Here is a 23,644-nt window from a genome sequence, read left to right as displayed (position 1 = left end):
GAAAGACTTGAAATCCCAGTCCAGCCACTAACAACTCAGCATTTTATTTCCAGCTTTCTCATTGTTGGGTTTGAATTTGAAGTCACGACCTATCTGTAACTGTGTTCCTTAGACCACAGCCTGGCCATAGTATCTAATTTCCTGGCACAGTGATTGGTTCAGGAATGGGTCCCTAACGTGGGCTGGACCAATCAGAGGCTTCTCTGAGACTCTCCTGCCACAGGTATCAGGAAATGATGTCTTCCTGCTGCGGTTAGTACCTTGGTGGTCTATATGTCTGGGCCTGCAGCATCTTTCCCTAAGAGCCGGATGGAGCCAGGAGATTTCTGGAACACACATGCTTAAAGCCAACTGTACTCTGGATTTCTCTGTTATATGAACCTATGAAATCCTCTTTATTTCAATGCTATTTTGAGTTGGATTTCTGTCACTTTCAAACAAGAGTCTTAAAAGTAGAAAAAAGTGTCTTATAAATGAGCTGGAGAAAATATTAAGTATAAGAGCCAACAATAATGACAAAGAAAAGAAGGATATAATGGAAAGAATCAAAAAAGCCAAAATATGATTCTTTAAAAAGATTAATAAAATCGATAAACTTCTGGGCAAGACTGATTTAAAAAAAAAAAAAATAGAAGCCCAGATAGACTGTATTAGATGAAAAGAGGGCCCTTGAATATAATTGCAAGTGATGCTGTGGGACCCAGCGAAGCGGGCTGGTGACGCGGGTTGGGAAAAGAATTTACCAGAGGCCAAGGAAAGTTTAAGACCAAATTAGAGTTTAATAGTTACGCTGCTACAGACAACAGTGGGCCACGCAGACGAGAGCTGCCGGTGTGAGCGCCGAGGCAAACGTGTACCAAAGGCAAGGAGAAGTTTAAGAATAGGAGAAAAGTTTAATAATTACATTGCTATAGGCAACAGCAGGCCACACAGACAAGAGGTCTGTGGAAAGAATCAAAGCATCAAGGGTGGGCGTGTAAGGTCTTTTTAGGAAGGAGGGGGCTGTGCACACAGGAGTAGGGGCTGCATGATCAATTCGTGCACAGGTACCTGATTGGTTGTAAGATCTGTCAGGGACTCCTCTGAATAATATGATTTATGACTGATTAGGCCAGTTTGTGAGGCCTGTCCACCTAGGGTATTGTGAGACGGGCTGTCTCCTGGGGCAAGGGGAAAATTTTTTTTCTTGCAGAAATGCAAGTATGTGGCGGGTCCTGCAGTGGGGAGTGGGGGTTAAGGTGTCTCCAGGCACACAGAGAGCCCTGGGGTGTGGGTTTTCTTTAGAGTTACTTCAGGAGAGCACCAGCTGGCTCCACAAGTGATTAAAAGGTGAAATTTAGATGCAGTGTGCTGTATGGTCAGGCCGTTCAAGGTGGCTTTTCTCCTGCTCTGGGTACATCTGCTGGACCAGTGTCTGCTTCAGCTACACCCAACTTACAGGACTGACCTTCCTGCATACTTGCCCCAGGCCCCAGCTACCGACTGTTCTTATAAAAGGGAAGGTGAGGGGCATGCGCCTCTGCTGGTTTCCCCGGCAACAAATGAGCCAACCTGATGTCAGTTTCCGGTATAAATGCTAACCTCCGCCCGCCCCTGAAAGTGAAGACGCCGCCGTGTTCTGTCTTCTGTCCGCCGGACATAGCGGGGGGTCGCTCCAGGACCTCGCTTCAGACATGTAAGCGCCCCCCCCCCGTCCATTAAACCTCCGATGTCTTTGTCACTGACTCTGAGTTCTTTCTTCGGTCTTGGAGCTGGGTGAATACAGGTCTTGCAGGCCTGCGAGGGGCAGCCCAAAATGTGCAAATTCTGTTACAATGTAAATGACCAAAACTGACTTAAGAAAAGACTAGAAAACCTGGATGCTCCTGTTATGAAAAAAATTGAATCAGTAGCTTAAAATTTTTTCCCGGAGGGAAGGTACAGCTCAGTGGTAGAGCGCATGCCTAGCATGCAGGAGGTCCTGGGTTCAATCCCCAGTACTTCCATGAAAAATAAACAAATAAACCTAATCACCCCCTCTTCCCGCCAAACCAAACAAAATAAAAACACACAAAAAATAATTAAATAAAATTTATATGTATAAATTTTTTTTCCCAAAGAAAATACCAAGCCTGAGCAGTTTTATAGGTAAACTATCAAACATTTAAGGACAGATATTTACCATAAACTCTTAAAAGAAGAAAAAAGCCAGTCTCACAGATGAATATAAATGTAAAGATCCTAAACAAAATCACATCATTCTGAATTTGAGTGTGTGAATTGTTGTGTGCACAATGGGGTGGTCGTTCGGTGAGCCAGTGACACACAGGTTGGTAAAAGAATTTACCAGAGGCTAAGCATAAGAATAGAAAGGGGTTTACTGCGGTAAGTGTCAAAGACAGCAGCGGGTCACACAGGCAAGGGGTGCCTGCATGAGCACCAAGAGCCTGTTTTTGGGGTGTTTTGTGTTTTATAAAGTTGGTCACAAGGTGCCTGGTCGACTTGTGTCTCTGGTTGGTTGTAGGTGAGGTAAGAGGTTTAGGGTCCGTGAAGGGCAGTGGGGTTTGACTCTGATAAGGTAGGCATTACCTGGGGCTATCAGTTTGTTAGGGGAGACACACCCAGCAAAAAAACATCAGACATCTGAGAGCCCAGAAATGGGTGCTGTCTGACTCTAAAGGACGTCAGCTGGCCCAACATGAAACATATACATTATAAATATATATGTTGACCAAGTTGAATGTGCATTGACTAACACGTATATGTTGACCAAGTTGAATTTATCTAGGAATGAGATTGGTTCTACACTACAAAAAATTCATTACTATAGTTGTATCTTACTATATTAGCAAACTGAACGAGAAGAATCATATGATGATCTCATAGATACAGAAAAAATTCAATGAATTTCAACAACCATTTTAAACTCCAATGTCACCTCAATGACCCTGTTAAACTTGTAATCCCCAGTACTCTCCAGTCCCCTTGCTTTGCTTTTCTCTATAGCTCTTAACAATCTAACATAATTTTTGTGTCTTTTTTAACTTAAAAAAATTGTAGTAAAATATACATAAAATTTACCATTTTAACTGTTTTTAAGTACAATTCAGCAGCACTAAATACATCGCAATGCTGTGCAAATCATCACCATTATTTCCAAAACTGTTTCATCACTTCCAATAGAAGCTGTACCCATTAAGCAGTAACTCCCCATAGCTTGCTACCCCCAACCCTGGTAACCTCTAACCTATTTTCTGACCCTATGAATTTGTCTAATACATAATTTACATGTTTTGTTTGTCTGCTCACCATAAGAGGAAGAATCTTTGGCTGTTTATTTTGGAATTACAACACATAACAATATCTGGGTTTTGACTCATTTGTAGATTCGTAGCTATTTATTGTAGTATATTCACAGCACTCATAACAATATCTGGCTTATTAAGTATTTGTGGAAGGAAGGAAGGATGGAAGGAAGGAGGGCTTTTAGCAAAGCCGGAATAGAAGGAAACTGTCTTGATTTAATAAAAGAAATACATAAAAAGCCCACAGCACGCATCATACTCCATGGTGAAATGTTAAAGACATTTCCTTTAAAAGCAAAAAAACAATGCAAATATGCAAATATGGGTTCATTTTGTTTTACTTCCGAAACTTAGAAACATTTTAATGATTCAAACACGTAACAGAAGAAAGAAGAAATGATAAATGCAAAATTCAGGATATAGGTTTCCTCTGAGATGGGAGAGAAGGGGACAGGACTGGGGCATCATGTCTGGTCTTCTACAGCAGTAAGAATGTTCTTTTTCTCACTGTGTGGTGGGAATGGAGGAGGCCAGCATTCTTTGGTATCTGCTTGATATTAGGTGTTTGTTTTTTTTAAACCATAACATTGAATGAAAACAAGTCAGACAAATATATTCCATATTTTATTAACATAAAATTCAAAACCAGGCAAAACTAAACAATCATTTAAATGCGTAACTTCTACATGGCAAAACTATAAAGAAAAGCAAGAACGATTAACACAAAATTTAGGGTTGTAGTTACCTTCGGGGGAAGCAAGGAGAATGGGACTGAGAAGGGCTTATGTGGGGCTTCAAGAGTATTGGTGATGTTGCCTTCTTAAGCTGGGTTTGGTATGTAGCTGTTCATTTTATTATGCTTTAAACTATGCATATAAATTATATAGCTTCTTTCATAAGTGTGAAGTAGATAATAAACTGGTTTTTTTTTTTTTTTGATAAAAAGCCAGTTTTGATGGGTAACTTAAATTCAGGTATTGTCCTAGACAAATTTCACCACCTGTCAAACATTTTTCCAAGCACATTTGGAGGGGGGTTGGTGGTGTTTGTCACTTGCTGATTTTCCTAAGTTTTTATATTTTTAGGCAATACCAGTTAACTATGAGCACCATCTTCTAATTGAAAGGGAAGAAATTTTCACTTAACACTCTAACACAGATGGCATTACTACAATCCTTAAAAACAAAAGGTTTAAATTTTCTAGGACATTTTTTTTTCACTCTTTTTTTTGTTGTTGTTGGGGGGAGGTAATTAGGTTTATTTATTATTATTACTTATTTAATGGAGGTACTGGGGATTGAACTCATGACCTCCTGCATGCTAATCATGTGTTCTACCACTGAACTATACCCTACCCCATCTAGGACATTTTAATGACAGAGTACCCAAATACTCCCTCTCCCCACTGCAGTTTCTGTGATTATTAACATGTTTAGTTACTGTGGTACATTTGTTACAACTGATGAATACTGACACATTATTATTAACTAAAGTCTGTAGTTTACACTGGGGTTCACTCTGTGTTGTACATTCTATGGTTTTTGATAAATGCATGACACGTATCTACCATCACAGTATCATACATAGTAGTTTTGCTGTCCTAACGTCTCTAGTCATCGGCTGATGGACATTTACGCTGCTTCCACGTCTTGGAGTGCATTTGATTATCTTTTCAAATTTGAGTTCCCTCCGGGTATATGCCCAGGAGTGGGATTGCTGGATCAAATGGTAAATCTTATTTTTAGTTTTCTGAGGAATCTCCATACTGTTTTCCATAATGGCTACACCAAACTACTAATCTTTTTATCATCTCCATAGTTTTGCTTCTTTGGGAATGTCATACAGTTGGGATCATGTAATATGTAATCTTCTCAGACAGCATTTAGTAATGCTTTTAAGGTTCCTCCATGTCTCTCTGTGGCTTGATTGCTCATTTTTATTGCCAAATAATAGAAAGCCTTCTATCATCATCATAGGTATGTGCCAGGCATTATTCTAAGTGCTTTAATACATACTAAGTTCTTTAATCCTTACAACAACCTTATAAAGTAGGTACTAGTCATAGCCTCACTTTACAGATTAAACACAGGAGATATTTTACAGGAGAAACAGAACAGAGCACTTTAAGTAACTTGGCCAAAGTTACAAAGCTCGTAAGTGGTGAAACAGGATTTGAACTCCAGGATTTTGGCTCCACAGTCATGCCCTTAACTACTGTGCTATACTGCTTCTTGTAAAAATGTCTACAATGATTTTCGGTGCCTACTTGTTTTATCAATTCACAGTGCTATACTCCAACTCTGCCTGCTTGAAGAATCCTCATCTTTATCTTTTGTTAATAAATTTAGTTGTAAAAATAGCAGAAACTTTTCCATCTAGCACATTATTCCATATGATTAACAATTATTAAACACTGCTGAGTAGTGATAGCTTTTCTGAGCCTTTACTGTATGCTAGACACTAAGTACTTTCCATAAACATTATCTTATTCAATTCTTATGACATCCCTTTGAGAAGGTGCAATTATTATCTCTCAGGAAACTGAGGCTTAAAGAAGTTGAACAACTAGTTTAAGGTCATAGAGCTAATAATGGTAGATCTGGGCCTAGAACCCCACTGGAATTGAAGTCTGTGCTCTTAAAACTGGTATTCTTAGGAGGGAGGGTATAGCTCACTGGTAGAGCTTGCACTTAGCATGCAGTCCCCAGTACCTCTATTAAATAAATAAATAAACCTAATTACCTCCCTCCCCCCCCCCAAAAAAAACCCCAAACACAAACAAAAAACTGGTGTTCTTAACTGCTTTTAAATTGTCATTTGGTAGACCAAACCTTTCAAATTAGCATCACATTTCTAAAATAACCTGAAACAAATAAGTAATATGGAAGAATGTTAGGTGTGTGTGTGAAAATGTTACGGCAGCACTGGTGTTAATATTTTGCAAACATCAAATTGTTCGGAGGAATGGTTAAATCACCTAAGGTATGCCCACACCGAAGAAGACTCTGCAACAGTTTTTAAAATGAGGTAGCTCTATATGTATTTATATGGAAGGCCTGCAAGACAGAAGAAAGCAATCTGTAGAATAATACATACAGTAAAGTTCCTTTTAAAGGCTCAAAACTCTCAGCAGTGGCCGTCTTTGGGGAGGTAAGCAGAACGAACAGCGAGTGAAGGGGGCTTTCGCTTTATAATCTACATAGTTGTGTATTAAAATTTATTCTGCGACAAGGAGGTACTCACATAGTAGTTGTCTAAAAATGTTAAAAGACTTCAAAGAACAAACACAAAATAGTTATACACAGCCTTATTACAACACTGTAAAAATGTACAAAGTCAGAATTGTAAGCTTTGAGAAAAAAGTTGGAGTTTAAATTTCATGGTTCCTCCACCCTTAATTAGGTAATGTAATTTAATGTATGAATTAAAATGTTAAAAAAAATAAGTGAACAGACTCACACCAAGGAAAATCTGCATGCTATTTTATTTCCATTAGAAAAGTATCATCTATATAAAATTTTGGCCCTGTTTCTTCTCCTTTTGGCCCAGTTTCTTCTTCATCTCTACCATTCAAACTCAAACACTTGAATTTTATTCAAGCAAAAGCAGAATCATGTATCTGACATGAGAGCTAAATATTTCACATCATTGACTTAATAGGGTTTAATTGAATTAGGTGTGCTCTTTATTTCTCAGGAATTAGCGACTCATCTTTCCTACATGCTATTTCCCTTTCCTTTTATTTATCTGAGTAACTATGTAATGTGTGTCTCTTTTCCCACATCCAATGATACGAGTGTTATAAGTGTACTTTATAACATCAGTAACTAGATTCATCATTAATCTTCAATTTGTGTTCAATCCCCCTTATTATATGGTATTTCCATAGTAACTTCAGATATGCCCATCAACCTTACACTTCCCAACATCAATTATAAAAAGTAAGACATTAGCTGAATTAATTAAAAACATTATTAAAATTCCAGATTAAGTAACACTGGGCCCACTTAGAGTGATGCTGTCTGGAGAGGTCCTTGGACAGCTACTGCTTCAATCTCAACATGGCCTCCCTGTCAGGAAAATATCAAAGCGATGTTTAGATCATTTTCACAGATTAAGAGAGGGCCACAAGGCCTATTAAAAGCACGTGCGATTAACAGAAAGACATGTATTTTTAACATTAAGCTTTTCAAAGGACAGGAAGGGGGACGTTCACTACGAATCGAGGAGAGGCCAGGCTAGCACGCTAAACGTGGTCAGCTCTGTTAGCTCACATGACTCTCATAGCTGCTCTATTATCAAGTGGGCTCTCAATTCAGAGGATGACACATGGAAGCTTGGAAAGGTTAATTAACCTGTTCCAGGACGCAAAGCTAAACAAAGAGGTTCAAACGCATGTCTTGTGACTCCAAGTTCAGAGCTCCTTCAGTCACACTCTATGCCTTAATTTGATGATGCTGATCATTCCAGCTAACAACCAATTAAAGCAACAAAAATACCACTCATAGAGGAGAGATATATATATATTTTTTTTAAGGAGGCACTGGGGATTGAACCCAGGACCTCGTGCATGCTAAGCATGCGCTCTACCACTGAGCTATACCCTCCCCCCATCATAGAAGATAATTTTCTTCAGTGGAAAATTAGAATCGGAAGTCAGTGAGAGCTGCTTCTTTGTAGGTGGGAATGTTGCACTAAGGGCAGAGGAAGAGCTTCTAGTTATATTAGGGCACCAAAATAAGAACAGTGAGATAAATATATGAGCCACTGGTTTTGAGATTATTTTTTCTAATGGAAGGTCTAGATTTTTTATTATACGATAGAAAAGTAGAAATTTTACCGCAGAACTCCAGACCTGGCTCAATGTATAGTCTCTAAGTAACATGAAAACAGTGCAGCTCCCATTTTACTTTTTCTCACAATTTAAGTACTCTGATTCTATTGTGTCCATGTTCATGTGTGGTCTTGCTTTTTAATTTTCTTAACTTTTAGGTCAAATTTTAAAAATTTTCTTAAATTTCTTTGTCTCCCCTCCCCGCCATGCATGTAATATTGGGTGCTTCCTTTTAGACTTTTGAGTTCCTGCCACAGTGCTTAGTTTGTTATATTCAGAAAACAATGTAGAAATTTAAAATTGTGTACATGAGTCATTTTACAGCGTACTTACTTTGGGCAAAGCAGCAACCTGGTAGGCAGCTCTTGCAGGAAAACTACTCTTGAAATCTAAATTTAAAAGAATTTCATTTTAGTTTTCAGATATTATATTGTTACCCAACCCTGCATAATTAAGAATCTAGCAAGTAACCAACGTGAAAAAAAAGCAGCTCACTTTCATATTTGTTTGATAAAATATCTTGCCAGAGGATTCCTATGATAGGTAACACTTTAAAAAATATCTTAACTTTCTGAGAAAAAAATGAAAATACCCATATACTCTGACGTGTTCATCTTGTTTGACATGAAGGGGGTTGTTTTTAAAGTGATACTTACAGAAAGCCTGAGAAGCGTGTACCAAAATTGAGCTTTAGGAAAATGGATTTGTCAGGCTGTAGTATGTTATTCTAGAAAATGCAATAGAAATGCCTTGGATCTTTTTCACGAGGGCACACTGCATGTTTCCTACTAGGCTATTGATTCTTTTAGGACAAGATCTACGACCATTTCTTCAGCATCTCCTCACACTCTTAATTCATAAAGGACACTCATTAAGGGTAATAGATTCATTTCTCTTTAAAATGGAAAACAGTAATAAAGCCAGACTACTTACACTCTTTGTAGATGTCATTGACAGTACTGAAGTCATTTATGTCAGCCAGCATAACTGTTGTTTTCACCACTAGGAGATATATAAATTGCCATTATGTTTATTTAGTCACCTGGTCGGATCCAAAACATACTTAGAGAAACAGTACTGATGAAATAAAATTCACATTTTAAGGCAAGACAAGAAAAATTTAAACGTAAACTTTTTTCTCTGCCCATTTAGTCCTCCTCCCTCCCCTCTAGGGTGCATTGTGCACCTGCAGTGAGCCTTACCCAGACCTCTCCAATGACAGAAATATCTGCCCAGCCACAAGGTTCAATTCTTCTTCTTCTGGTGCCAGCCATGTAACTCTTTAGAAGATAACATTACTTACTTATGACCTTATTAATGTCACTAGTTGTATTACTTGTATTCTGCCTATTTTACAAGATTATTGTTTCCTGCTTTACCAAATGTGTGACTGAGCCTCCAATAAAAATAAGGCTAACTGGATGACTTGAAATGAGTTTCACAAGAGCAATGATTATAATAATGTAACTCTAGGTATCGGAGGGAGCAACAAGAGAGAACCACTTCCTGGACTGTGGCTTTTGCTACTGTTAACAGAGCCCTAGTCCCTAATAGTACACCGAGTGGCCTATCAATGAAATCCTCACCTGACCTGGGAATGAGCATTCCTAGTGCTATGGGACCAACTGATCCTGAAATGCCTCCCAAACCCAAACCTTGGTTGGAATTAAGGTCGAAAGGGAGGGAATTGTAAAATAAAGAATGCTGCCCACCATCCAGTCCTACAAGAATCGTCCTTGGCCACCGCAGTCGCTGACCTACAATAATATATCCTGAAAGGAACTGAGGGAGATCAGGATAAGGCACTTTGTGCTCTGGGACAACTGGCACAACTGGCTCTCAGATATTTTCAGGAGAAAATTTAAGGAACCTAGTTTTTGGAATCTTCCCATACTTAGAAAAGCACTAAAACCATTAAGAAATCTGTTCCTTGTGAATAGCAGTAACCTTCTACCAAAGTGTGTGCCCTTTGACTGAATGTACCCCTTCACCAAAATCATATTATTTTCTGGCCTCTCCCCTTACCTCTTCAGAACAGTTCTCAGAGCTTTCTGAAAGATTGTCTCCCAAGTTATAATCCTCAGGTTGGCTCAAATAAAATTTTCCAATTTTTTCTTAGATTGACTACTGATTAATTTTTCATCAATAGTATGTATACGGGTTGGTGACTGATTCTTGATTAAAATGGGATTGAAATTAAACCAATTTTAAACAACAAATGTTTGGCATGACATATTACTGAATGCCATGTATTCTTCAAAAAGATCAAAGAAATATCAAACAGAAATGTGAAATAATATCAAGTTGCTCACCATTCGTGAAGTCACAGCCTGCAGCTTTCAGAATTTCACCTATGTTTGTAAGAGCCTGTGAACCAAGGCAAAAAAGGCTTAAGGCACTGATGTTACATTAAAGCTTTAATTGAATTCAACTAACCATGTTTCCCTAATACATCCTTAAATAGCCTATGCTGCAGAAAAAATTTTCCTTTTCTAGGAAATTATACTCTTGGGAGGCCACCTCTCTACAAGTGAATTGCTTCTTGGCTTTCTTTAATGGAAATACAGTGAGAATTTGTCTACTTTTGTGAGGAAAAAAACTGAAGTCTCTTCCTCAGTGCTGGGTGTGTGAAATTCTCAGCCAATGTCCACTAAGCTAAAACAGAAATAATTACTGAGGCTCCTAATTCTGTATCAGTATGAGAATAAGTATGAGCTAGTCAGCATTAAAACATGTTTTTTTTAAAGCAATATTCGATTTTTATTTATTTTATTCTGGGGTGGGGAGGAAATTAGGTTTATTTATTTATTAATTTTTTTGGTGGAGGGACTGGGGATTGAACCCAGGACCTCGTGCATGCTAAACATGTGCTCTACCACTGAGCTATACCCTCCCTCCCTAAAGCAATATTCGATTTTTAAAGAGTTCTTCCTTTTTATCAAAAAACAGTATTAGCAAATTGTGTATATGTTTGACACTATGGCCTTTGGAAAAACATTGGTTTTTCACCCTGTCCTTAATTTATTATTTTTTCAGCTCATTCTTCCACTTGACTGGTCACATTATTTGATTTTTATAAAAAAGTAATTAATCTCCTAAATAAGTAATACATGGATATGGCAAAAAAGAAAAAACAACCTCAAAAGCTATAAAAAAAAAGCACATACAATGAAAAGATGTCTCCTTCCCTACCCACCCTATCAGTTTCCTTTATCAGAGGTAAGCATTGTTTCTAGTTTCTTGTATAACCTTCCAGAGACACTCAGTGCTTATACCAATGTAAATGATTATATCCTTAGACAGACACACACTCAGAGGTGGTAGCTTATTGTGCATGCTGTTCTGCATCTTGGTTTTATTTTATCATGTAACAACTTATCTTGGAGATCTCAATATATTAACTTAATTGAATGGATCTAGCATGATTTACTTAACTACTTCCTTATGGATGGATATTTGGGTTGTTTTTTATCTTTGAATATTACAAATGACTCAGTGAAAATATTAAATTATAATTTAATTCTATTTATTGGATTAGAATTCTATCCCCCATTCTGATCTTAAAAGACATACTGCATGGAACCTTTGCTATATCTCTCTTTCTAACAAATGTTGACTTTTACTTCTGTGGTAGTGGATTTTTTTTTTTGCAAGTCATTGGCCCTGATAAGAAAATTTCCCAATCCATTTGGAAGTAGCAAGATGTTATCTGATCAGTAATTCAGGGTTTCCCCCTCCCATTTTATTGAAATATAACTGACATATAACATTGTATTAGTTTTAGTTGTTTAACATGATTTAATATATGTATATATTGTAAAATGATTTATCACAATAAGCTTAGTTAATATCCAATAATTCAAGTTTAAAGTTACCTTTATCTTTTTTTTTTTTGGTTGTTAAATGATTCATAACATTTTCAATTTTCTACTGACAAAAACCTGTCCTAAGTCAATCAGTAACTTAAAAAGCACTTATCTGATAATCTCTATAAAACAAATCAGTCAAGGGGATTCCTAATACTCCTCAATATTAAAAAGAGAGAAGGGAACTTCAAATATGAAAAATCACTCACCTGTTTAGCTTCTTCTGCCACTCCTCCTGGCACAAGCTGTCCACTTGCAGGGTCCATGCCTAGCTGTCCTGAAATGTAAATGGTCCTGTCGACTAACACAGCCTGACTGCAATGAACAAGAAATACAGTGAATATATAAAATATAAATATAAAATTCAATGCTAAAAGACTTCTTTCCTAGGACAAAAAAAGCACAAAATGTAAAATAAAAATGTTGATAATTGGACCTCATTAAAATGAAAAACTTTTGCTTGTTGAAAGACATCTTTAAGAAAATGAAAACACTAATCACAGACTGGGAGAAAATATTTGCAAAACGTGTACCTAACAAAGGACTTACATCTACAATACATGAAGAACTCTTATAACTCATTAGTTTAAAGACAAACAACCCAGTACAATTTGGGCAGGAGGTTTAAACAGATACTTCACAAAAGAAGACATAGAAAGAGCCAAGGAGTAATGTAAACCAAAACCACACTAAGATACCATTACATACAATAAGGCATCACTGATAATAACAAGCACTGAAGAAGATATGGAGCAACTGGAACCCTCATACATTGTTGGTGGGAATGCCTGGCAGTACAGACACTTTGGAAAACAGCTTGGCAATTTCTTATAAACATATACGTAACATACAACCCAGCAATTTCTCTCCTAGGCAACTACCGAAAAGAAATGAAAACACATGTCCAAAGACATCATGAATGTTCAGAACAGCATTATTCATGATAGCCAACAAGAAAAACAAATAAAAAAACACCCACTAATAGATCCAACTAAAGGCTACATATTATTTGATTCTACTTATAAGAAATTCTAGGGAAAAACAAAACAAAACCCAGAAAGTAGACTAGTAGCTGCCTCAGGTAGGAGTGGGAACTGACCACAAAAGAGTATGAGGGAATTTTTTTTGGTGGGGAAGGGTAGGTTGACGGAAATACTCAAAACCTTGTTTGTAGCAGCTGATGCATGAATATACACTTACTAAAACTTAGAATGGGTCAGTTTTATATGTAACTTGTACCTCAGCAAAGCTGTAAAACAAACAAAAGTAATGCCAAGAGTGCTCTTAAGAAAATGTGTAATTATTATCAGACAAGTTTAATCACTGCTGCTGCAGGGTCAATTAAGGCTCCAACTCCAACTGTGAGGGTACTCTTCATTTCTGCAAAGTGCTTTTGGAACTTTTCTTGCAGCGAGGATACTAAATTTCAGAATTAGGATAAAATCACAGGAAAGCGAATAGACTACACTGAGACTTGAAAGAGAGACAAACAAATCAACTTTAAAGGCAAATTTATTCGTTTCTGGATAAAGAAAGCCCCTCCATTGTTTCTTTTTTTTAATTGTGATATATATAAAACAAAATTTACCATTTTAAGGTATACAATTCAGTAGCATTAAGTATCCCCGTTTCAAAAATGTTGATACAGAAATCTTAATATCAATTTAAATTTAGAAGTAAAACTTGTTTTACCATTACGTGTTTATTGAGAAACAGGATATCCTCATTTCTAATCTTCTAGTTTCCCATATTTTGCTTTCGAACATGCTCCAAACTTTCCTTTTACTTCATGACGTCCCTGATTTTCCCGACCATATCTCTTTTCTTTATCATTTTAAATATAAAATTGATAACTTTATAACTCGCAGCAGGTCTCCGGATGTGTTGCCCCACTTCCTAGGTTCACCTTCCCTGTTCGGCTTGTTGGGCGGGGTTGCGGGCAAGTAACCCTGAGGCCCGCCCCAGCTCTGACCCCAGCCCCTCCAAGCCCTGAATCCTGGACTCCACACTCCTGGAGTCAGTCCCGACTCCCACATGCCTCAGTACCTGTAGGGACCAAGGGCCGCTGGGGCCTTGGCGGTGCTGATTACCTTCCTGATCAAGGACGACATGGCTAATCCTGTTCTCTCGCTGCCCCTGGGTACAGCTAACCAGTACACTAGCCCCACTGGCGTATCACGAGACTAACCACCGGGGCTGAGAGTCCCCACTTTAAAGCATCGCCCGGGGTGGTTTCGCTAAGCATTCTGGGAATTGTAGTCTCTGCGAGACTCTGGGCCACGTGGAGGCAGCGGTCGCATGGGCGCATGCGCCGTCCAGCTCGCTCGCCGCGCACGTCGCGTCTGTAAGGACTGTCGCAGAGCCTTGTCATTCTGACCTGGGGAGCTCTGGCTTCCTCCCACAGAGTGTCTGGCAGGTAGGTCGTGTTGGGGCTGGCGTTCGCCAGGATCCGCGAGAATGAGGGGAGTGTGTGGGGAGGTCCCCTCAACCAGCGCTGGAGCACTGGCCAGTCTCCCCTCTGATTTTCTTCCTCACACCGGGGTGACCTGGTCTTCTTTCCTTGCTGTCTGGGCAGGGACCCCCTCTTCCTGCCCCACCTCCTCCTGTTACGGAAGAGCTAGGTTCACCTCTTGGTGGGTGTTGAGCCAAAAAACAAAACAAAACAAAAAACCAACCAAGCCAAAAAACCGGGAGAGGGAAGGATTTATTACTTGATGCAAGTCAGGTGAACACCAGCGGTCTTTCCCAAAGCAGTGTCTCCCTGAACAGCAAAATTGGGGAAATTTTAAGCTAAGGGTACATACATAGTCAAGAAGGGGCTTGAACAGAGGAGAATTCGGCATAGAATTGGGGCGAAGGTCAACAGAGTCTAGGCGTTAGTTGATTGAAGGCATGAGGGTCAGAAAATGTCAACATCATCTTCCCTTAGGTTCCATTTGATCCTGTGATTCAGCGCCCAAGGGGGGGTTCAAATTCCACAAAACTGCACAAGAAAGTGCTTCAGGCTAGTCTTTACCATGGAAATGGAACTGGGAGTTTACAGATGATTTTTGCTCTTGCTACTTCTCTAACCTGATAATAGCTGTTCGTTCTTTTGTTTCTTTAAGATTATTATTACTGAGACCTGTTCAAAGGCAAGCATTGGGGCCAGGCTTAGATCATAAACTGGCTTAGGCCAAAAATGGCTTCTGTTGTGTTAAGAAAGCCATGCCTGGTTCTCTTCTTCTGGAGACTACACCCCCCCTAACTGCACGCCTTAACTACTTACACTTCAGCCCCTGCGCTCATGACCCCTGCCTCTGTCATTTCTCTGTGTTGCCCCACTGGGCAGAGGCTGTCCCTCGGTATGGGCTCACACCCCTCTCCTGCCACCCGAAAGGAATAAGATGGGTCATTCAGGGGACAGCACGTAGATCTGGGCGTCATTCACTTCCCTGCCCCACCCATGCTCCTTTCTCTGGAGAGCACGTAGAGCTTTACAAGGTGTCTATGTGTTCCCTTTCAATCTCAGCAGAAGCCTAGTGACTGGGGTCTGATTTCAAATAGATTATTGATCTTGGTCCAGCAAGTGACCCCAGAGCTGGTCTCTTGGCAGATATTCAGTCATGCTGTATCAGAAGCAGTGGTACTTGGCTAAATACTTTTTAACTGTTAATATATGCATTATGAGAGGCACGTTTCACACTTTTATGCGTTCACATGTACGTTCAGCAAGTGTATGTATATACTGAGCCTCTGCTTTGTGCAAGGAACTTTGTTAGTTGCTGGAGATGTAACAGAAAGAATCCCTGTCCTCTGCTTCTGAAATGTAATATCAGAAAATCCTCTTTATTCCCCCTCATTTTGTTCCACATACTGCTGAGATTTTGGCTTTCCTACTTCCAGCACAGGAACCGGCAGAGCTTTCTCATTGGTTTAGAGTTTTGGCCTCCCCTTGCCTACTCAGTTTTATCCTCTTCTGCTCTCTCTTCCCTCTCTAATCTACTTGTCCAGAGTCCTCCTGAGTTCACAAAGTAGATTCCTGAGTACTCTTTCTTCCCTATCCAAGTTCCAACTAATGAAATCCTGTTTTCTCATTGCTTTTTCCTGCAGATTCACACTTTTTCTTTCCTGTATGCAGTTTCCTATTGCACTGTACTGCAAAATTTAATCTTTTATTATATGGGGTCTATCTCTCTAATTGTTTTTTTTTGTTTTAAAAATAGTGAATACAGGGGGGAGGGTATAGCTCAAGTGGTAGAGTGCATGCTTAGCATGCATTAGGTTCTGGGTTCAATCCCCAGTACCTTCTCTAAGAATAAATAAGGAAACCTAATTACCTACCCCCACCAAAAAAACCCCCAAAAAACAAGTGAATAGAGCCAGACTGCCTGGTTTGAATCCCAGCACAATCACAAACTTAATGTTACCTACCTGGCTTCAGTTTCTTCATTTATAAAATGAAGATAGTGCTAGTATTTCCCTCACAAAGTTGTGAGAATTAAATGAGTAAGGCATGTGGAATAGTACCCGGCACATATAGTTCTCAGTAAATGTTGGCTGCCTAAGATGACTAATTCTTTAAGGGAAGAGGCCACACCCCTATACTACTTCGGCATACACACAGCCCAAAAGTTTTATGCACATAGTAGGTGCCCAAAAGATTGTTAAATTTGATTAAACTGGATAACTAGGAGATATTTTTTATTTACAAAACAGTTCACCATATGATTTTTTAAATAAGGAGTTCTCTTTGAGCATTACAAATAATTGAACTGGAGTAAAATATTTCTTGTGAAACAAGGTACCTGTATTCTTAAGGCAGTTATATTAAGTCTGAGTCACCAGCTTTTTGGATCTGAAGAAATTAGAAATCACTTGTTTAATCCCAGATTTTGAAACCAGTCTACCAAGGCATGTGTCTGATCAACCAGGGGATAATGTGCTACATGAGAAAACATGACGTGTCCAATTTATTTGAAGATTTGGGAGAAATGACTTTCATGAAGCCTGATACATATTTAGTTCTTACTAAAGTTTTGATTGAATGAATATGAAAACAAACACAAACAATATTAGGAATAAATGTAAAATTCACTTGAATGTTAAGGTAAGAGACAAGATTCCTTCTGGAAGCTATTTTAAGCTAAATCCTCAGACTTCATAAGGATGTATTCTATATTCATTCTCTTCTACTGTTAGAACTGTTAGAGGACTATTGCTAGTTCAATCGCTAAATTTTTAGTCTGGAATCTAAACTCAGAGATGTGACTTGTGAAGGTTACCCTAATCCTGGACTCCCAGCCTGGCCCTGGCCCTGAGCAGAGCCAGGGTTCCCAGGTAGTGCTCTGTCTTGCTGGGCAAGTTCTGATTCAAGCAGGTAATAGTAGACTAAGTTGCAAGATAATTCTGAATAGTTCTTAATGCAGACTGATCTGAGTCATGTCCTTCACCAGCCAACCATTTCTGTAGAACTCCATTTACTTCCTACCTATTTTTTAGTTTGAAAAATGTTTTTGGCTATAGATGTAGTTGTCTTTCATTTAGGTCAAAGAAGAATGGAGTGAGAAAGTGGAAAGACATAGTTCGTTTATTATTGAAGAATAATAGCTCATAAGAAAATCCTAGTTAGTTAGTTAGTTCATTTATTATTAAAGAATAGTTAGTTCATTTATTATTTAAAAATAATAGCTACCATAAAAACCAAGCCCTTAGTTTATGCAAAGCCCCATGCTGTGTGTTACGGACATTACCTTATTTAATTCTCACAGCAGCCTTGTGATTATCCCCATGTACAGAAGGAGGAGACTGAAGCTCAAAGAGGGAAAGTAATTCTCCTAAGATTATGTGACTAGAAACTGCTAAGGAAGGTATTTGAATCTAGATTTAACTCCAAAGTGAAGGCTCTTAAACACTATGCCACGTAGATAACTCTTAATTTTGTGTGACATCTTACATTGGAAAGAGGTAAGTGAATGCATGGTAGTTAATTCAGTGGTACTCACTGGAAGTGATGCACATCTTGATGTGGCAGTTTGAAAGTTTTGCATGTGCTTTTGGTTGGCATACTGATTAGGGTAATGCTGCTGCCATCCCGCAGCGTGCAGAAAAGTCCCACAGTTGTCCAGCCCTGCTTTGCATAAAGGCATTTGGCTGCATAGATTCAATATACACACAACTTTCTAGGAATACAGTAAATCAAGGCAAGATTCTACTTAAAAAAAAAATTTGTACTTTACCAAGGAGTGTTTACCAATTTGGAAAGTTAGGAAGTGTTAGGAAATTCGGAAATGTCACCAGTGGCATTGCTACTTTCTCTTTGAGGTACTAGTACAACACACCTCTATTGCTTTGCCTTTGTAGCTGTTTCATTCATGGTACTTCTGTGTATAGGTACGAATAAAGACTAATATTAATACTAGTATTAATATTTAAATTCTTAGGGAATAGCTTGGTTCTGCTACTCTGAGCTTCCCAACCTCCTAGTGTCCCCCTTCCTTCAGGGCCCTTCCCTGCGTCAGACCTCCCTATAGACAGCAGGGAAAGCATTCATGACTGTTGTAGGGGGTAGGAAGGGGGCTTCCAGCACCCTTCTCCAGCTCTACAGATTGTGCCAATGCCTCTGTTGGTGCCTGTGTCAATGATTGTCCTCCGGGTTAAAAATATCTATTTTATGATGTCATCAAGTACAGTTACAGTGAAATATTTACACACAGGAAATACATATTATTTTATTAAAATTACTTTTAGTCCTCCTTTACATTACAATTAGGGCACATATTGTAGGACATGTTTTGATAAAAGTTATGGGTCTAGCAGATTATGTTAATGAGTTTCATTTAAAATAGAAAACTGGTGCTTCAAATTATTCAGTAAAAGAAAGGAGGTGTTGAGCTTGAGAGCTGAGAACTACTGAGTAAAGCCATCAGGCTCCAGCAGGTTTTTGTCCTTTGTCCTTACTTCAAATAGAAATCCTTTTGCTGTTATAAATTAAAGGTACAGCTGGCCTCAGCTCAGTAGTAGAAATGAAAACATCAGTAATTTATGTTCAATTTTTGGTGAAGTTATCCTGTCGGAGTAGTGTGGCCCGTATCTCATGGATTCATGTGGCTCTTGTTTCACCTAAGAATTTTGATAAAATGTTTTAGCTAGTTTGTTTATTTGTTTATTTTTTTTTTTGCCACAGCATAGGGATCTTTTCACACCTCATTTTTCATTCTTCCAACAGACTTTATGCAGTGTCTGCAATGGTATATGCCTCAATTATTTGGCAGTGCAAAATAGAACTTTTTTTTTCTGTTGAATCAGGTTTTTGGTGTTGAGACCATTCCTGGCTCCCTTGGAGATCCCTCTGGTTAGAAACCCCTGCTGTAGATCAGTATCAGGGTGATGTTTCGATATCATCAATCCACCTGTGATAAATGGAGATTTATTATATTGAAGAGGCAAATTTTGAGTCACATGAACGTTTATTCACTAAATTTATTTTTACTTTTGAATGGAAGTTTCTTCTCCCTGTACTAAATTTATTACTTTCTTTCCAGAAATGTCTAATGCAAAAGAAAGGAAACATGCTAAGAAAATGAGAAACCAGCCCACCAATGTGACTTTATCCTCTGGCTTTGTGGCTGATAGAGATGTAAAGCACCGTAATGGAGGTGGAAAACCCTTCCAAGCTCAGAAAGGTAAGGTACACGTGATACTGCCTACACGCACTGCCACCTGGGTTGAATTGCTGTTGTCCGCTCGTTTTGATAGTTATCTCAATAGTAAATGAGCTGATTAAAAACAGATACAGTTGACCCTCATTATTTGCAAATTTTGTGTTTGCAAATTCACCCAGTTGCTAAGTTTGCACCCCCAAAACTAATCCTCGTGGCACTTTGGAGGTCATTCATGAACATGCAGAGTGAGAAAGAAGTTTAAATTGTCTCACAGGGACATTCCCAGCGTGTGTTCCCAGTTGCGTTCTTGTTTCAGTCTCGTGGAGGTGACCAGAGGACAGAGACTGGCGGGGCAGGGCCGTGTGGTACAGGGAGCTCCCCGCTCTGACCCGGCTTTGAGTTCCAAGTGTGGGCCCGCCTCGGGCAGGTCACGTAAGCTTATGAACTGTGTTTTTCTCTTTATAAAAGAAAGGACATAGAATAGACTAGGATGAGTTGTTTTTATGAGTTAAGATCACCATCATATATACATGCATGCATAGATACGTGCGTGTTTTCTCTAGGAGCAGCGGTTCACTAATCCAGTGTTCCCTGTGACTTTCTAGAACATAACTGCTGGGAATAACAGGAGTTGGCTGTACATGTCTTAGAGCTGATATATTTTATCTGTTCCTAAACAGTTATTATTAAATTACACATCTGTATTTCCTAATAGGAATATAGCACATTTATCATATCTGTATTCAGTTTGTGTGCTGATTTTAGAACCTTAGCAGGTGTTACGATAGTTGTTCATTAGGTAGCAACAGAAAACAGAAAATAGATTCAGATCCAACACTGGTGCCCAGCATGCCGAGTGAGAGGACTGAGCACACATTATCTTGTGTAAACCTCACAGAGGCAGACCTCGCAGCATGTCTGGTGATCACAGGGGTTTGATAATTATCACTGCAGTGGAAGTGAGAGGGAATGCTGCAGAATTCTCTGCTGATCTCTCCCCGCTATTCACAGAGAGGGATTTGATGTTGTCTTAAGGCAGAATGGTTTGAATGCCCAGACATTTGCACAGAGACTCTGCTTTTATTTCTTTTTTTAAAAAAAACTTACTTACTTATTATTGTATCATTTAATTATTTTATTTTGGTAGGGAGGAGGTAATTAGATTTGTTTACTTTTAGAGGAGGTACTGGGGATTGAACCCAGCAGCTCGTGCATGCTAAGCATACACTCTACCACTTGAACTATACCCTCCCCCCTTGCTTTTATTTCTTTCTTCAGTTTTGCTTAGTGGCTCTCAATTTGATGTACAAAATCATTTGGATTGTAGTATTTAAGGGAGCTTAGATGTAAAATCCACATTGCAGCATTTATATGGAGAAATTTCCCTGGTATCTAAGGGTCTTTCTTGTGTCACACTGAGGTGATTAGCTAGTATGCTGCCTACTAGCTGTGTGACCTTGGACAAGTTAATTCACCTCCCTACCTGAGATCCCCTCTCTTTAAAGGGAAGGTAGTGATGGCCATTTGACAGGGTGGTTACAGGATTGAAAATACGATCAACACTCTAATCCTTATCTCTGATAATAGTGACGTATTTGTTACTGTTTTCTTTTTGAAAATATACTAGAGCCTTATTCTGGGACTTCACGACAGCGGCAGACCAGAACAGCCCACCACACACTGGCCGAGTCGGATGCCAACGAGCAGTCTTCCTCCAGAGTAACGTTTAAAAAAAAGGGAGGCTGGAAAGCAGGTCCCGAGGGCACTTCGCAGGAGATCCCCAAGTATATAACCGGTAGGCCTTTGTACTGAAGCGAAGTTTGATTGTACGATGAGCTCTTTGTTTCTCATGCAGCCAGATTTCTAATGCCTTCCCTAGGGTCTTGGCCCGGCCTCTGTCTCTCTCCTCCGTCCACGTCGGGTGCTTCTCACCTCCAGCCTGGACTCAGGGCAGAGCCTCCCTGGGCCTGACTGACTGCTCTCCTTCCTTCAGTTTCTCTCCTTTCTCTTACCATCTTTTTACAGGTCTTTATTTGTGAACTGTTTGTTCCTTTTAGTCTTAAAATCTTTGCTGGCCTCATTTTCCCTTTAAAAAATGTAAAATGCCATCTACACTCCTCAGCATAGTATTTCCAAAGATAAAGCCAAATTTAACATACTGAGGGCAACAAAAGCCTTTGACTACCTGTCTCCAGGTCCTTTTCAGCCTCCTTTTTCAGCCTCCCCCACTACTGTACAGCCCTGTATTCCTTGTACACACCTTAGGGCTGCCTTCTCATCTTTCTTTATGGCTTCTTGGAGGAATTCACTTAGATGGCTCCAGCACTCTGTTCATTCTTCCCCAAAAGTCTAATTTTCAGTCTAACTAAATATTTGCCACATATTTGCAAAAAGCAGAAAATATTAAGAAAAAAATCCTTGGTGTCAAAATCTTTTAAAATTTTGTTTTTTCTTTGTTTTCTTGTGGGATTGTTGCACTTAAAAATGGTTGTGATTATATTGCACATAGTCCTTTGTTTCAAAAAATTCTTTTAAAATTTATTTTTTAACTTTATTTTTGAAAAGTAAAACTGAGTCCTTATAGAAAACTTGAAAAATATATAAGTTGAAGAACAGCCTCACAGTCATGTAACACAGAAATAATGACTATTGGTGTTCATCTGTCGGGGGTGAGGGTGGTCAAAGCTCATATACTTCGAATCGGGCTTCCTTCTGAAACCTACCAGTAAAGTGTGGATTCAAGACTAGTCTTTAAATGATGGTGCTGTTTCCTTTGACAGCTTCTACTTTTGCTCAAGCCCGAGCTGCTGAAATCAGTGCCATGTTGAAAGCAGTGACCCAGAAGTCTTCTAATTCGCTGGTTTTCCAGACTCTGCCACGGCACATGAGACGAAGAGCCATGAGCCACAACGTCAAACGCCTTCCTCGACGGTTGCGGGAGATTGCCCAGAAAGAGGTAGAGTACAGGCCTCCCTTAGTGTAATCGTTTAGCTTAGTTTCGCCTAAAAGAAATGGAAACGTATTAACCTAATGGAACTTACTAAAAGGGAAACTAAAAAACCACATGAATGTTTTGTATATTTTTTGTTTTAATCATTATCTTTCCCACTTTATCCCCCTCTTCCCCCCAAAATTAGCAGCCTGTTGGATACTACATTTGCTTTTTTTTTTTTTTTTAAATGGAGGTACTGGAGATGGAACCCAGGACCTCATGCATGCTAAGCTTGCTCTCTACCACTGAGCCAAACCCACCCTCCCTACAGCTGCATTTGGCACCTCTCTTTTTATTTATTTATTTAATTAAAAAAAATCTTTTTTTGAGAGGGGGAGGTAATTAGGTTTGTCTGTTTATTATTTTTAATGGAAGTGCTGGGGATTGAACCCAGGACCTCAGACATGCTAAACATACACTCTACCACTAAGCTAAACCCTCCCCTCGGAACCTCTCTCTTTTAATGATGTTAAATAGTTGATGTTCCCCTGCCAGATTTAAAATACAATTCTGACTTTCTTACTAGATAAGCAGTTTTAGCTCTGCATTTTTGGGGGTGTGGCCAGTTTGGAGTTGAAAGGTTAAAAAAAAAGGCAACATCAATGCCTAGTATTTGCCTTTTGTCTTTTTCAAAGTTGAAAACTTGAACTTGGATTTAATTTTTGTTGAAGTCCAGTTGTTTTTGGCTTTTCCAGAATTCTTGGCTTGGACATTCTATGACTGTCTAAGCACCCCATATCTTTACTAATTGACTCAGGATTTCTTTATCAAGTGCCTTCTGTGTTCTGGTAAAGCTAGGGGTGGGACTAGAGTCTGTCAAGTCCTAATCTTTAAGGGGCCCACAAAGTAGTGGAGAAGAATTTTTTCCACAGTTTAGCCTAGCTATGGAAGAGATTAAGAGTGAAAACTAAGCAGGAATTTTGTACTTTCTAGATTTATTGTAAGGTCTATTTCCTGGTGATAGCATTTAGCATTTCTCTCTGAATACCTGAGAGATATGAAATGTGTAGATTTAACCCACTTTT

At 39.0% G+C, this 23,644-nt stretch overlaps 2 protein-coding genes across 2 annotated transcripts in view; one reads left to right on the top strand and one right to left on the bottom strand.

Annotated features, from left to right (window-relative positions):
* Window positions 1-6,749: 6,749 nt before the first annotated feature.
* On the bottom strand, window positions 6,750-14,217 carry RIDA (reactive intermediate imine deaminase A homolog). The gene is made up of 6 exons (XM_010981904.3): window positions 14,031-14,217; window positions 12,194-12,299; window positions 10,431-10,485; window positions 9,052-9,120; window positions 8,452-8,507; window positions 6,750-7,354 (listed from the first exon to the last, which is right to left on the bottom strand). The coding sequence occupies exons 1-6, from the start codon at window positions 14,093-14,095 to the stop codon at window positions 7,292-7,294; spliced, it is 414 nt and encodes a 137-aa protein (XP_010980206.1). The 5' UTR covers window positions 14,096-14,217; the 3' UTR covers window positions 6,750-7,291.
* A 77-nt stretch (window positions 14,218-14,294) lies between these two features.
* POP1 (POP1 homolog, ribonuclease P/MRP subunit) overlaps window positions 14,295-23,644 on the top strand; it is a 34,239-nt gene continuing 24,889 nt past the window's right edge. Inside the window, exons 1-4 of the mRNA XM_010981903.3 lie at window positions 14,295-14,400; window positions 19,508-19,648; window positions 21,255-21,422; window positions 22,408-22,583. Coding sequence (XP_010980205.2) covers window positions 19,510-19,648; window positions 21,255-21,422; window positions 22,408-22,583 — 483 coding nt within the window. The 5' untranslated portion in view covers window positions 14,295-14,400; window positions 19,508-19,509. The remainder of the gene's footprint in view (window positions 14,401-19,507; window positions 19,649-21,254; window positions 21,423-22,407; window positions 22,584-23,644) is intronic.

Source organism: Camelus dromedarius, chromosome 20 (genome assembly GCF_036321535.1).
Source record: "Camelus dromedarius isolate mCamDro1 chromosome 20, mCamDro1.pat, whole genome shotgun sequence".
Taxonomy (NCBI): Eukaryota; Metazoa; Chordata; class Mammalia; order Artiodactyla; family Camelidae; genus Camelus; species Camelus dromedarius.
The sequence above is the reverse complement of the archived record's forward strand: the minus strand, read 5'-3'. Positions and strand labels throughout refer to the sequence as shown.

Coding starts and splice junctions, on each gene's coding strand:
- RIDA (XM_010981904.3), bottom strand. CDS start 14,095: ATGTCGTCCTTGATCAGGAAGGTAATCAGCACCGCCAAGGCCCCAGCG. Junction 8,508..9,051: donor CAATGACATCTACAAAGAGT/GTAAGTAGTCTG, acceptor TTTTAAATTTAG/ATTTCAAGAGTAGTTTTCCT. Junction 7,355..8,451: donor AGGTTGCTGCTTTGCCCAAA/GTAAGTACGCTG, acceptor TTTTCCTGACAG/GGAGGCCATGTTGAGATTGA.